Raw genomic sequence first — 16,580 nt, forward strand, 5'->3', positions numbered from 1 at the left:
TCCTTGTGATGTACATATAGATTTAAGAAGTTTCAGTTTGAAGTTTTCAGTGCTATCTTTCCCCTTTTAGAGAATCATTCTAAGAATCCTTATTAATATAATCCTCCATAGCTGTTGCATAATGTGATTACCTCTCCTTGGAGATGGCTTGATTAAATGTTCCTAGGAAATATGGATATGTTCCATTCAAAAAGAGCTATTTCTCCATTTTATATTTTGCTAACGCATGTACTGTGGATGAAGAGGAAAAGTACCTTATATTAAGCAATATTTTTTGTTTCTTATCAAAACAATTCTTAGCATACATAATCTGTTCAAGGTTGTGCTACTGCCAGAATTTCACCTGATATTTAGAAATAATTTAAATCGAGCAACCATATATGCAGGACTTATTTTTATGCTTAGAATTGGCCTTGCTTTTATAGGAATATTATTTGGGTTTTTTTTGTTGCTTAATCTTAGATATTTTAATGACACCACTTTGGCATATGTTGGAATTATATTGTATATGAAGTGTGTGATCTTAAGTTGTGATTTTATTTCCTGGAGTTAAGATGCAGATAATTTTTTGAATTCTAGAGATGCAGTTGATAGAGGGATAGATTACATGAACTTTGAAATCCTGTGCCACTTTAGAGTCATTGTTGACTAATCTTACACGTCTGAAGTGCATCACTCTTTTTTGCTAAGAAAAACATCCTTCATCCTGGTGATGGACATTTATCTTAGCTCATAGTACCATTAAATAAGTTTTCTTTACTGCATTCTCCTCGTTGAATCTGCTGCTGACTCATGCATTCTGTTCACTTTCATGAGCCTATACGTTTAAAACATACTGTTATTTATAGTATATGTAAACTTTATAGTATGTAACTTTTCTGTTGTCTTTAGTCTCATTCTTAAAATTTTTTTATATTCGTAGGAATAATTCCATGACCCTTTACTAGTCTTAAAAGATTATCTTGCTTTTTAGTATTAGAGCTCTGATTTTATTCTTCTGTGTTTTTCAGTTTTAAAGGTTGGTGCAATGATAATTTTTTTCTGTTTATCACCTTATTTTGTATTGAAGTGTTAATCTTTTGTTAGAAAAAGTTTTTAAAAATGGTTATAAGGGCTATTTTATTTTCTTGCATTTTCATGTTTAATGGATTTTTCTTTGAAAAATTCAGTTACTAAATTGAAACTCTGCTAGGTCCAATGCACTGTTTGGTATACTTTGAATTTCATTGCACCAGGGTGATCATATGAACAAAAACAGATGGATATATAGGAAGAGCCCAGATGAAGGATTGTAGTCGAGCCGAGCAGCAGTGCATGAACTTAGGACAGGAGTTGGGATGTTTGTGATTAAGTTGGAGCCGTGGTGTGGCAGTGTGATTGGTGAGAGCTTTCTGAGTGACTGCCTTCTTGACTGATGTTCATCTCTTGTAGGGTTTGTTGTGTCAGCAAAAATCACTGGTTATGGTGTAAGGAGAGTATAAAAATGGTAAAAATGTATGAAATACTATGTTGTTTTAAAAAAAGACAGTTTTAAAATCAGTTAATTAATATGTGTGAATTTATTTAAACATTAGATTTTTTTTTAATACTTAAAAAATTACTTAAGAATTACTTTCTTAAAATCTTTCCGGGAAAGATTTAATAAGCCTGATTTGAAATTTTGTTTGTAAAGCCATTAGAAATAATTCTATCTGAAAGCATGGAATTAATTATGGAATACCCCCTTTTTAGATTTAGTAATTATGTAAAACGACTTGTTTTTTAATTTAAGACTTCCTTTATATATTTTTTAAATCCAAATATTGGCATAACAAATATTGGTAAAACATTTTGGGAGCAGGTATGGATTGTATACATTTTATATCATAGCATTTGGTGTACTATTTTCCGTTTTACCTAGTGTGAAACCCAAAAGTAGAATTCCCAGTCTGAGATGTTTTGTCATACTCATTTTATTCAGTTGGCAGCAGAGCCCTCCCTATGTGTCTCAACTGAGGTAATTTAAAAGGGAATCAGCTCTGCTTATGAACCAACGTAAATATTAGCATTCAGTGACTGCCTTGGTCCTGTGAGACTCCAGAGCGTGGAAGTCTCATAAATGTGGGCTGCAGGGCTCAAATGATTTACTTGTAAACTTACAGGCTTTTAAGGATCATTTCCTACTGCAGACATTTGTAGAAACAAAACAGGATTATAAATCAGATAGGTGCTGACAAATGGCTTTCTGAGAAAAGCTATACTCAATTTAGCTTCATTTTTCATATATAACTGTAACTTTATCTTGTTTTTTTTTTCTTTGATATTTAATATAACTCTAATGCAGGGAGTCAGGCTCTAGATTCTTGGCCCAAGGAGCAAAATATCCTGTTCATCTTCTGTTAGCTTTAATTATCAGTTGAAGTCTTATAATGACAATGCATGTCAAGGCGAAGTGTGTACATTTTGAAGAACTTAGATTTCATTTGACTTTCAGTGATGTTCTTAAACTTTTTTGTGTGTGTTGTTACTAGTTCTGTTCCTTATTGTTTTCTTTTAGGAAAACAAAATTAACCTTGGGGTTTTCCAGGCAACAAGTAGCTATGGAAACAAGGAATGTGTGATAAAATAGAAAATATCTTCCTAAAAAAATTTTCGTTTGTTCAGACTATTCTGTAAACATAACGTTTTCCCTCTCCATCCTAGGACAAAGTACGAACAGAAAGTTACCGTGATTTTATATACCAAAATCCACATATCTTCAAAGACAAGGTGAGTAGCGTAGGCTACAGAATTGTACATTTCATGTGGACCTTAGGTGGTAGAAATCCTCTCTTGAGTCATCATTGTGATAATAGCTGATTTACTGTACTCTGGCTTTATTTCATGGAAGACTTTTATGATGCTGCTCTTTGGGGCAGAATACTGATAATAGAAATGCTGCTTGATCAGTGTATTTTTTAAAACAAATCAGTAATTACAGTGATACGGCTTAGTTAAACTTTGGTTATCTAGGTAATATTGCTTAGACCATATTTTTGATTTACTGTGATTCCTGTGGATTTCAACTGTATCAGGTAAGCCTCATACCAAAGCACACTTTTAATTATTATTCTAGTTTGTGTTAATTAGTTAAAAATTAATAATTTGAAGAAGTTATTGATAAATACGGGGCTAATATTGTAAGGTAGAGTTTATTTTATATGCTTTCTTTTAAGACTTCATTTATTTACCCCTTTATGAGACACATTGTTTTACTATTAGTCTTAATACCACCTCAGGTTATTTCAAAGATGATCTTTCACACTGTGTGTGTGTGTGTGTGTGTGTGTGTGTGTAATTTGTGTAATTTGGTTTTCCTCTCGTGAACTTTTTTCATTTTTTTCTTCTTCCTTCCCTCCCTCTCTACATTGGCAAGGTTACCTCTAAAGTTCAGGTTTTCTGTTTGTTCTGCCTTATTGGAAGTTAGTCCACTAATTTAGTCAGTATTATCATCTCTGCCACGTGTTTACCTTTGCTTGGGAATTTTTCCCCACTCTTTTCACTTCAAGAACACATATATTTATAACATCAGTTTTTCATAATTCCCCTTTCACCTCCATTTTAAAAGATACTTCTCTAAGGTTATTTCATGGGCGTAACATGGTATTGCAGTAGTGTCTGACAACCTTTCTATTTTGAAAAATCTCTTTCCTGATTTTTATATTGTTTGGAATATAATATAGATCGGCTTTTCATTTTCCATACCTGTTTCCTAAGAGTAGTGTTTCACTTGTGACTTAGCTGAGTTGCACAGTGAAATTTATATGATGCTCTGATATCTTTTGGCCAAAGCATTACCTGTCATGAACGGTTTATGACGGTGTGTGTCTGTTTTTGCTGATTCTGATTTTGCTGATTTTGATTTTGCATTATAGACAAATAGGTGATTTCATTTTTTAAATCTTAGGTTTTATCCGTTCTTTGTACTTAGCTTTTTTGTATGCTATTTATGTTAGCACAGCAGAGACTAAGATATTTTAAAATTAAATTTATTGGGGTGACATTGGTTAGTAAAATTATATAGGTTTCAAGTGTACAATTCTGTAATACATCATCTATATATTGCATTGTGTGTTCACCACCCAGAGTCAGTTCTCCTTCCATCTCGATCTCCTTTTCCCTCTTCTACCACCCACCTCCCCGCTTACCATCTAGTAACCACTAAACCGTTGTCTGTGAGACTAAGAATTTTTTTATAGTTAGTTTTCATATTTGTACTAAGTGCTGGAAAAATTTTATTTAATATGTGTGTCTAAAATATGTGAAGCAAATATGTTACTATTAGAGAAATTTTGCTTTATATTTATAGTTAGATTATGCCCAGATTTTTATTTTATTTTTCCTTAATATGTTGTGTAGAAATTAAGCATGTACTGATCTAGGAATCACTAGTCCTGCCTGGCTTCTCAGGAACCAGCTATATAATTTTAGATAAGTGGTGACTCTCTTTGAGCCTCATCTGTAAAATGACTTCTTTAAACCTTCTGGTTCTAAACTTTTATGATTTTCGTTATTATAAAAAAAGCACCATCATTGACTTTCTTTGAGCCATCTTTTCTTCATGCTTTTTGGTATGCATAATATAAGAATTTGTTAAGTGAAAGGAAGTTAGAAGTTATTTTTTCAATGTGCTCCTGAATACTGAAAATGCTGAAAAGGCACAAGTATAAGGTTAATCATTGAGAAATTAAGTAATCATGAATATTTCTATGTATATGGAACACATCTTACTGGGTTCATAGACCTTTTACACAGTCACTGTCCGCTTCTCATTTTTTATTTGTAATAGTATTACAGAAATGTAGTATATATATTATATATTTGCAGACAAAATACATGACCATGGAAAACATATAATGTTTAATTAGTGTTCTACTTATTGCTCTTACTGAAGACATTAAATCTGCCAAAGTCAGAAAAGGGCTTATTAATAGGTTGGGAGGATATTTTTTTAGTACTTTGCCTAAAATGCTTTCATTTAACTTATCAGTATATAAGTAGTTTTGCTCGGCATTTACGGTTTCTCAAAATTATACTGTAACGTAAAATATTACACATATCAATTTCTAACTCCTTCATGCAGATTCAGGTTAAAATTTTCTGTAATTAAAATACTAAATAAGATACTGTGTTTCCCCGAAAATAAGACCAGGTCTTATATTAATTTTTGTTTTAAAAGACGCATTAGGGCTTATGTTCAAGGAATGTCATCCTGAAAAATCATGCTAGGGCTTATTGTCTAGTAAGGTCTTATTTTCGGGGAAACACAGTAGATCTTTCATATTTTTAAATGATTTTGGATACTTTATTATACTATGGCTGCAGATTTAGAAAAATACTACTATATATTTAAATAGCACTTGACAGTGCTATTTAGGTTACTTTCATACATGTTGTCTCATTATTGCTATGCAGCATTCCTACAACTAAGCAGGCTAAGTGTTTATCTTCATTTTACACCTGAGGAAACTTGAAACCAATAGCGTAATTGACTTGCCCTAAAACAGGCCATTACAATCTTGAGAAATAAGGACAAAGTGGGAGGTATAACGATATCTGACATCAAATTATACTACAAGTCTACAGTAATAAAAACAGCACGGTACTGGCATAAAAACAGACACATTGATCAATGGAACAGAATAGAGAGCCCAGAAATAAATCCATGCCTATATGGTCATTTAATCTACGATAATGGAAGCAAGAACTTACGGTGCTTATAGTTAAAAATGTATTCCTTCCCCACTTCTTTCCTTTCTCCATCCATCCCTTCCTTCTGTCTCCTTTCCTTCATTCCTTTCTTAATATTGTTTCAGTTCACAAAGTTCCTGTGGAGGCCATATCATTTCTGAGTTAATTTAACTTTGGGTGGCATTTAATCGTGTTATTACCCTCTCATAATTAATTTCTACTTGTTGAAGAAACCCAGATGCCTTCTTTATGCTTTTGATTATTATCTACAGATAAAATTGGTTTTTCTTTATTTTTAAAAAAAAGTGACTTAAATTTCATCATTTTATAAATGTTAGTTTATTCTGTTATCATTTCTATCTCTTTGATTGTATCAAGTTTTAGTTTATTTCCTCAGTTACCTAATTCTGAGCTAAATATGGTAAATAATTAATGCACAGTGAAAAATATAATTTAAACGTAGGCTTTAGAAGCAGATTGACTTATGTTTGAATGCTAGCTTTACAAATTACCAGCTATATTGTCCTGTGCCTGTTGCTTTCCCTCTCTGAAGTTCACTTTCCTCATTTGCAAAATGAGGATTAAATAAGAATTATATGTATATAACTATATACATAGACATATAAATAATATATGTTTGTGTGTGTATGTAATAGTCTTACAAAAGAATGCATACTCTAATTGGAGTATATGATACATATCTTTTTGTAGTTGGCTTTCATCACTCCTCAGTTTTTTTAGAGATAATTCTTTACTAACATTCTTTTTTTTTTTTTTTTTAAGATTTTATTGGGGGAAGGGGAACAGGACTTTATTGGGGAACACTGTGTACTTCCAGGACTTTTGTTCCAAGTCAAGTTGTTGTCCTTTTAATCTTAGTTGTGGAGGGCGCAGCTCATCTCCAGGGCCAGTTGCCATTGCTAGTTGCAGGGGGCACAGCCCCCCATTCCTTGCGGGAGTGGAACCGGCAACCTTGTGGTTGAGAGGATGCGCTCCAACCAACAGCCATCCGGAGCTCAGCGGCAGCTCAGCTCAAGGTGCCGTGTTCAATCTTAGTTGCAGGGGGTGGAGCCCACCATCCCTTGCAGAACTCGAGGAGTTGAACCGGCAACCTTGTGGTTGAGAGCCCACTGGGCCATGTGGGAATCGAACTTCGGAGTTAGGAGCATGGAGCTCTAACCACCTGAGCCACCGGGCCGGCCCCTTAACATTCTTTTAATGGCTCATGTAGCCAATGTAAGAATGTCCATAAATTGTTTTAATTTTTTATATTAGAAACAATGCTGCAAATGAAAATACGAAATATTAGAAATCTTTTTACATGTGTGAGAGTCCAATAATAAGATAAATTTCTAGCGGTGGACTCCCTGGGTCATAAAGGTTACACCCTAGATGGTGTTAGTGCTGCCAGCTTGTCTCCCTAAACAGTGCATGAATGTGGATATTCCCAAACACCGCTGTTAAAGCAGTATGCTATCAAACTTCTAAATTTCACCCCAACTTCTTATTTTTCGTTTTTTTAATTTTGTAAATACTTTATTTCAATGAAAATTTCTGGGAACTTATCACTATTATGTTACATATTTTTCCATTTTATTACCATTTTATGCCATGTACTATTTCAAACCGATGTGCTATAACCATACTATAAATGTACCTGCTATTTATTACAGTATTTTCTTGCTGTTGTGGTTAATACATTTTATTTGTAACTATAAAAAATACTTTATTTTTGTTTGTAATGATGTTGTATAGGTTGCATGTTAAAACTCTTGAACTTTTTGTGTGTAAAGTAATTGTTAAAATGTGCTGACTCACCCAGACAGGCCACATGCACAGGAGCAGTCACATTTTCCCTACGAAACCACTGGGCCTTGTCCCTCTTGGAGGGGGCAGAGGACAGCTGACACAGAGTAGTAGCCTTTTTACAACTTTATTTCTTCAGTGGAAATCTGGCTGTTTAGATTTTTTTCTCTTCTGCAGTCAGTTCTGGTAAATTTATTTTCAGAATATAATGGAATAAAGGGTTTCATTTATAATAGTAAACAATACAGAAGATAAAATACATTGGAAAAAACTAATGTATGGGATTTATATGAAAAAGTTTTAAACAACCCTGAAGAACATAACAGGTGATTTAAATAAATTGAACATCATACCCTGTTCTTTTTTTTTTTTTTTCAGTTTCAGGTGAACAAAACAATGTTACAGTTAGACATTTATACCCCTCACAAAGTGATACCCCCCCAATCTACTACCCCTCTAACATGGTATATAGCTGTTATAGTTCCTCTGACTTTATTCCTTATGCTGTACTCCACATCCCGTGACTATATACATATACATATATATGTGTGTATTATATATATATATTAAAGTATAGTTGACATTCAATATTGTTCAACTTCAGCTTCAGGTGCACACTGTAGTGATCAGGCATCTACACCATCCCTGAGGTGGTCTTCCTAATAAAACAAGTGTCCATCGGATACCCTACAAAATCTTTACAACATTATTGATTATATTCCCCAAACTGTCTTTCATATCCCTGTGGCAATACTGTGGCTACCAATTTGTACTTTGTAATCCCCTCACCTTCTCCCCCATCCCCCCCCACTGTCTAGCAACCATCAGTTTTTTGTCTATATCTTTGAAACTGTTTCTGTTTAGTTTGCTCATTTATTCTGTAATTTAGATTCCACATACCGTGTTTCCCGAAAAATAACACCTAACCGGAAAATAAGCCCTAGCATGATTTTTCAGGATGACATCCCCTGAACATAAGCCCTAATGTGTCTTTTGGAGCAAAAATTAATATAAGACCCAGTCTTATTTTCGGGGAAACACGGTATAAGCGGGATCATATGGGATTTTTCTTTCTCTGTCAAGTCATACCATGTTCTTGAATAGGGAAACTGAAAATAAAATTGTCCGTTTTCCCTAATTTATAATTTTAACTCAATCCCCATAAAAATGCTAAGCCTTTTTAAAAATCTATACAAGCTGATTTCTCTTGTTCTTATGGAAGAATAAACATACAACATTATCCAGAAACACTGAAACAATTTTGCAGGGAGGTCGAACCAGCCTTACAAGATATTAAAACATTCTGTAAACTTCTGTAATTAGAATAATTGCTGGCACATGATTTATAGATTAGTGGAGCAGAATAAAAATTCAGAAATAGACCACAAAATACACAGAAATTTTAGTGAATGTTAAAGGCTCTTGTCTTTGTCCCTTTGGGTTGCTGTAACAAAAATACCATAAACTGAGTGGCTCATAAACAACAGGAATTTATTTTTCACAGTTCTGGAGGTTGGGAAGTCCAAGATCAGGTACTAGCTGATTCTGAGGGCTCCTTTGTGGTTCATAGACATGGCTTCATGCTGTAGGTCCTTACATGGTGGGGGAGGGCAAAGGAGCTCCCGGGAGCCTCTTTTATCATATAAGGGTACTAATGCCGTTCCCGAGGGCTGTGCTCTCATGACCTCCCGAAGGCCTCAGCTTCTAATCCCATCACCTTGGGGGTTACGGGTTAGTATGTGAATTTGGGGAGGACACAAACATTCAGACCATAGCAGTTGTATGTCAAATCAGTTGGGGAAACAAGCTATTTAATAACATGTTGAAAGAATTGGTTAGCCATCTGAACCATAAAGTTGGAACCATTCCTCTTAGTGTATACCATGATAAAAAAACAAACTGTATTAATGAAACTATAAATGTACTAGAAGGAAATGAGGATGAAATAGAATGAATTATGGGAGAATATGGGGAAGGTCAGTCTAATTATAATCAAAATCCAGAAGCCATAAACGAAAAGATTAATGAGTTTGACTATAAGTAAAGAATTTCTGCATAGCAAAAATCACTGTAAGCAGAATCAAAAGACGACAAAAATATATGCTGAGAAGAAACATTACAAGTCATAATATAGAAGTATAATTTCCTTAATTTGTAAAGAACTCTTATTTGGCAAGATTTTTATAGGAAAAATTTGATTAAAAAAAGACTAACAACTCAGTGGAATAATGGAAAAAGGATATAAGTAGATAGTTCACATAAAGAGAAGTACAGATGGCTCTACAGCATATGGAATGATGCTAAACCTCATGATAACGGAAATGCATGTTAAAACTAGACCAGTATATCATTTTGTATTTGTTAAATTGGCAGAAATCTGAAAGTTTGCTTATCTTTTCCATGGGGTAGTCTCACCTATGAGGAAATTGGCACTTAACACATTGCTGGTTGGAGTCTTCATGAGTAGAGTTACCCGATGGAGGATAATTTGGTTATGTCTAGCAGGATTATAAACATGTATACTCTCTGACACAGTATTTTCACAGTGCTTTTACTTCTAGGAATATATTCTATAGATTTACTCATGTGTGAATGAGGTTAGATAGGGACTTATTTACAGTATGATTGTCATAGTAAAATTTAAAAACTATATATCTCTCAGTAGAGAAGTGGATCAGTAGATTATGGTACAGCCATAATATGGAATCCTACACAGCTACCTCATAAGAGAAAGAAGTTCTATAAACTGATAGGAAAGATCTCTAAAATTCATTGTCAAATAAAAAAAAAATGTGTAGCATAGTGGGTTTAATACAAGGTCAGACAATTAAGTTCGCGAACTTATCCTAGAAAAAGTGCTCATACCTCATTGCTGAATATCACTACAGTCACCTTCGAAGTACTCCCCTTGGGAAGCTGTGCACCGACGCCAATGCCTAGTTCCAATGCAGAGCAATTTTGGAACTCTTTTTCTGTAATGGCCATCAGAGCTGTCATCATATTACCCTTGATGTCCTGAATGTCATCAAAATGTCTTCCTTTCAATATTTCCTTTATCTTCAGGTAAAGAAAGAAGTCATTGGGGGCCAGATCAGGTGAGTAGGGAGGGTGTTCCAATACAGTTATTTGTTTACTGGCTAAAAGCTCCCTCACAGACAGTGCCGTGTGAGCTGGTGCATTGTCGTGATGCAAGAGCCATGAATCGTTGGTGAAGAGTTCAGGTTGTCTAACTTTTTCACGTAGTCTTTTCAGCACTTCCTTATAGTCAAGTTGGTTAACTGTTTGTCTAGTTGGTACAAATTCGTAATGAATAATCCTTCTGATATCAAAAAACATTAGCAACAGTGTTGCGACAAGTTCACGAACTTAATTGTCAGAGCTTTGTATGCTTCCATTTGTATAAAAAGGGGAAGGGAAAACATATATTGCATTGTATATGCATAAGAATTCTCTTGTAGGATAAATAAGATACATGCTTTTAACTATGTGAATATATTACTTAGTGAAAAAAAATAAAATAATTGTTGAGCAATATAATAGATTCTTAATTCTAGTTCTATTTCTCTTATAGTAGCTTCCATTACTCAGAATAAAATCCAGAGGCTGTATGTGCTCTGGCCCCTGCTTAACTCTGACCTTACCTCCAAACAACCTCTTTCTCACCCAGCTCAGCCATACTGGCCTTCTTGCTTTGCCTGGAATCTTGTGTCTTGCATTTAATGTCCTCTATGGCACATCCCCCGGATCTCTACTGCTTTATTTCATTCAGTTCTCTGTTCACATGTATTAGAGAAGAATTTGCAGACCTCCCTAAAAAAAAGGTATATGCTCTCCCCCTTGCTCTAACCTGTATTCTGGCATTTGATTTTTCTTTAATGTGACACCACTGCCTGACGTTATTTTATATTCTTTGTTTATTCATTGTCCCACAAGATAGTGAGGTGTTTTAGGACAGGTACTTGGTCTTGTTTGTTGCCATCCCCCATCACTGTAATCAATGCCTGTGTTAGTAATGCCCAGCAAATGCTTGCAGTTGAAGAGTGCTGAAGTAATTTCATATTTTGGGACAAGTATATAGGGCCTTAGGCCATTGATAATGGAAGACTTAAGGTTGTACAGTGTTCAGTTATTTCACGGAGTAGCATACCTCTGAGAATTTTACGTAATGTGTTTTTGTTGGTAATTTGTTTTTTTACTGTGAATGAGCAGGTTTCATTATACTGTTCTGGGAAGAACCATATGAAATTATTGGTTTAGAAATAATTGCTCCCTGCTGTCCTGAATATCATCTTAAATTTTGGTTCTTACTACTTTCACCAGTGATAATGAGTATCATTTTTAAATTCTCAAGTTCCTGAATTCTAGAAGCCAACTCTTTGTTCCTGTATTGTTAAAATGAGTTGAAAATTTCATTTTGGAAATGGAAGGGATATGATGATATTCTATATTCATGATTCCTTTAATAACAATTTTTAATTGTATTAGATCAAGCTATGCTGCTTAATTCCTGCCATTCAAAATTGAGGAAGTTCATTTCTCTTAAAATTTAGAATTGCTAAGCCTAAATTAGAGCATGCATACAATAAAGAAATTAAGAACAGAGAATACTTTCCTATTAAGAAGTCTATGGAAGTTGATTATTTCATGTAAAACATCTCTTACATTTACATTGTTGCATCTAATTGCAACAGACTACAGCCAAGTATACTGTTATAAATTTAAAACAACCCATTGTGATATTTTCAGTTTCCCCAAATAGGAATTATTACCATATTTGATTGGTAAAGTTTTAAATTTTTGTGATCTATTCCTAGCCAGAAACAGCATAATATATGAATAGAATTAAAAATATTAGACCTCAATAACATCTGTTTTTTTATTATACCAGATAGTTTTGGATGTTGGTTGTGGAACTGGAATTCTCTCTATGTTTGCTGCTAAAGCTGGGGCAAAGAAAGTTCTTGGAGTTGATCAATCTGAAATCCTTTACCAGGCAATGGATATCATAAGGTAGATGAACTTAAGGCTTAATTTAAGATTATTTTTAAATTTTGACGATTAACAGGTTTTCTTGTCTTTAATAGCTATCTAACGCAGACGCAAGACATTTGTCTTTTAGTAAAAATTCATGCCAGAATAATAAGATTTTAACTTGGATTGAACTAGACATGTTTGATCTATGAATAATCTTTTCACAGTTCTCATTGATGAAAATTATTTTAATTTTCTGTCTTTCTAATTATGGCTATAAATATGCTAATTATAATGTAAAATTAGAAATCATTGACATACAGGGTAATATTGTATCATCTATAAAACTAAATGTTTATATCAGTAATATTTCCTTTAGCAAATAGCAATTAGACTCAAGACTAAGGGTTATTTATCTTTTTCTTTTTGACAATATTAGCCCTTGTGCCTCCTTCAAATTAAAATAAGTAAATTCCAAAATGGCTGCAAACAAGGCAGAGTGGATTTAATTTAGCTCCTAAAAATTATATTCTCTAAAAATATCTCCTTTGAGGAGGTACGTTAGGTTAATTGATCAATGGTTGATTTTACAATTGGCTTATGTCCTAGTAAAAAGGTCTTTATTTGAACTACAGCTTATAGAACTGGATTTCTTTAGCTGTGTACTTAGCACCTTACCTTTGGAACTTAGGAGTGATTTCCAGAATAAATAATTAATAGGAGGCTTTTCAGCAATTCTTTTTTTTTCCAGCTTTGTTGAGAATTGACACCTAATACTGTGTAAGTTTGAGGTGTACATTGTGTTGCTTTGATACATTTATATATTGCAAAGTGATTACCACCCTAGCATTACGTAGCACCTCCTTTGTGTCACATACTACCTTTTCTTTTTTGTGGTGAGAACAGTTAAGATCTACTCTCTCAGCAACTTTCAAGTGTATAATGCAGTATTATTAGCTGTGATCATCATGCTGTACATTAGACTCCCAGCAACGATTCCTAAATGACCCTCTCACTGATACACATGTTCTGTTCTTAACATTGATTAACATTGATCTTTTCTGACTAGTATAAAATATAATATAATTATGTAAAATTTTTAAATTTTTAGATTTTATTCCGTGATATAGAAGTATAGATTTGTGGTTAAGAGCACAGGGTTTGAGTTCGTCTTGGTTTCAAGTCCTTGCTTTACTACTTACTAGTTATTTGAACTTCAGTTAAATTAAATCAAACCGTTTTGAAACCTCAGTTGTTTCACTGTCAAAATGAAAATAATAATAACTACTTCATTTGGTTATGAGTAAGATAAATAAATTATAAGTAAAATATATTAATACATATAAATCCTTGGCATATTGCCTGGCCTATAGTACGTATTCAAAAGCTAGCTATTGTTACTATTAACAAATACCAAATTAATGTTAATGAAAAAAATTACTTTGGTCTTGCTTAGATTTTTTGTAGACATAGGTTTGTGGTTATGATTTTCATATTGGAGAATATGCATATATGTTGCATGTATATATATGCAATTCCATAATCTAATAAAGAGTTTTTCTAGTTCCTAAGACACCATTAAGTACACATCATCATTTATGAGTGTCCATTAAGAGCACCTTCACTTGATTGTGCATTGCCATCCAAACAAACAGGAGAATCACTGTCCAAAAGAAGAGAGTATTTTAGAAATATTTTTTGTCGATAGTAAGATTATGGCCAGATATTTCTATTAGAAGTTCTAATCTTATGAAAGACCATGTCCATTTATGTATTAATTTGTCATTTTTGATTTCTACAAAGCAAAACTAGACGTGCTGTCATTTTAATTCCTTTACAGAAGAAAAGGAAAAAGATTGTGATATTGTTAATATCCCCACATTTTACTTTGTATTGTTTTGTTTTGGTTCATTTTATTTCATAGAAGCCCTGATTCATAGTGACTTTTTAAAAATATGTTTATACAATGATTATATTCAAATTCTTTGTGTGTAAAATTTAGTGCTGAAATATAACATGTGGAACTTTTGCATGACAGCATTAATTGAAAATGAGTTAGCACTCAATTTTATGTACTTTGATTTAATAACAAATATTGCTAACATTAATACTTTCTGTTGACTTTCCTTTGAAGTAGGTACAATTACATTATATTATTATCCTTCTTATAGAGATTAAGAAATTGAGGCACAGAGATAATAAGTAACTCTTCTTATTTGTAGTGGAGCCAGAATTAGATCCCAAGCAGCCTGGCTCCATAGTCCATCCTCACAGCCAATTTACTATTGCTGTGTCTACCTTCAACTACTTACAGGGCACGTATTGGTTGCATTCACTGGTTTGCTTTACTTAGAACCTATAGTGTATGAAAATCAGGCCTTTTTGTTTTGGATAAGTTTTGTTTTGATTAAGTCAACATTGTACCATTTTTTCAGAGATGTTCACTTTTGCTTTTTTTATATTGTGACAAGATAGCTATTTCCATAGTGTTCATAAGCATCTCTCCTTTGTCTTCCATTCGAAAATTTAAAATTTACACTGCAGGGTAAACTAACTTCTGTTCTTCCGTTTGTGAATGTAACCTATAAAAGAATATTCAGGAAACAGTTTATTGTTAATATCCCCACAGTTTATTGGCCCACTATTCTAGCATTTGAGGAGGCAGCGTAGCATACTTCTTTCAGCGTCTGGAACCACGTGACTTGATTTCTATTTTAAATGTATTCAATGTACAATCCTTGAATTGTGTTCAAAATAATGATAAAATAGTTTTTATCTCTTTATTTGACAAAGAGATCTAACATTTCTAAATAAATTAGTTTAGAATAAGTTTTGGTTTTAATATAAATGGACATATATTAAGGCTTATATACATTATATATAATGTATAATATATATAACATGTTATATGTTATACATTATACATAATGTATAATATATCAATAACATATATATTATATATAACGTATATATATAATATATGCATTATATATATTATATATAATGCATATATTAGGGCTTAAGAAGAAGGTAGGCTTTGGTTCTGAGGTTGTAGACATGAATAAAGTAGAATATAGATCTTCAAAAATGTTATATTAGCAAGGCCAAATAGAAGTTAAAGTTATACGTGGAAAGAATGAGAAATTGTTTTTTGTTCTTGCTGTCATACTTTGAACTCTGCAGTGAATAATCATTTCAGAAACGTAAACTTACCTAAGTACAGCAAAGCTATGCAAATGCCAGAAAATTGTATACTTTCACCTCAGGAAGCAGAGGTAGCTTCTGGTAATATTTTTACCATTTCTCTGGCTGCCTTTTGTTTCTCATCGACTCAGTCATGGAATAATAGCTCATTATTCAAACTTTTGAATGTTATTGCAGAGGAGTTTTCATCAGAAGGTTGATCCATCTTATAGCTACAATGCAATACTTTCAATTTCAGTGTGGCATTAAAGATGCAATCTTTTTTATTACCTATGTCTCGAGTACTGTTAGAAATGAAGCATTAAGAAAAGCCTCGAAGGTATTTTGATCTGTTGTTATGTTTATATAAGTGTCCTTCTCTAGATTCTAGGACAGGAGCTTTATCTTCTTAATCTTTTTATCCCTAACACCTAGCAAAGTGTCTGATACCTGCTAGATGCTGAGTAAAGGTTTTTGAAAAGAATAAAGTAACTTAACATAATGATTTTAAAAAGTAATGGTAATATATATATATACATATATATGTGTGTGTGTATATATATATATATATGTGTGTATATATATATATATATATATATATATATATATATATATATATGATTTGAAACAAGATCACAAAATAAACCAGGATACATTCTTGAAGTAAGAAATGTTCCTTTATAGTTTGTTTCTGAATTTAACTGAAATAACATAGAATAGAGAGTTAAAGCTGAAGAGAATTTTGAACCACTGATGAGGCTAAAATGGTAAAATGATATTTTGTTGCTCAAAAGCCATAGAATGAAGGTAATGAAGGTGATGAAGTCACCTTACAAGGAAACTAAATTCATTTCTTCTCCCACCCTCCCAACCCCTTAATTTCCTGTCCATTCGGTGGTCTTGTTTTTGGG

The 16,580-nt window shown here is 33.0% G+C and overlaps 1 protein-coding gene across 2 annotated transcripts in view; it reads left to right on the forward strand.

The window, feature by feature from the left end:
- PRMT3 (protein arginine methyltransferase 3) overlaps positions 1-16,580 on the forward strand; it is a 127,645-nt gene that overhangs the window by 10,619 nt on the left and 100,446 nt on the right. For both annotated transcript variants that reach the window (XM_019742634.3, XM_074336134.2), the window contains 2 exons: positions 2,683-2,748; positions 12,404-12,525. In XM_019742634.3, coding sequence (XP_019598193.3) covers positions 2,683-2,748; positions 12,404-12,525 — 188 coding nt within the window. The remainder of the gene's footprint in view (positions 1-2,682; positions 2,749-12,403; positions 12,526-16,580) is intronic.

Source organism: Rhinolophus sinicus, chromosome 14 (genome assembly GCF_057876585.1).
Source record: "Rhinolophus sinicus isolate RSI-liver-muscle chromosome 14, RSI-T2T, whole genome shotgun sequence".
NCBI classification, from domain to species: Eukaryota; Metazoa; Chordata; class Mammalia; order Chiroptera; family Rhinolophidae; genus Rhinolophus; species Rhinolophus sinicus.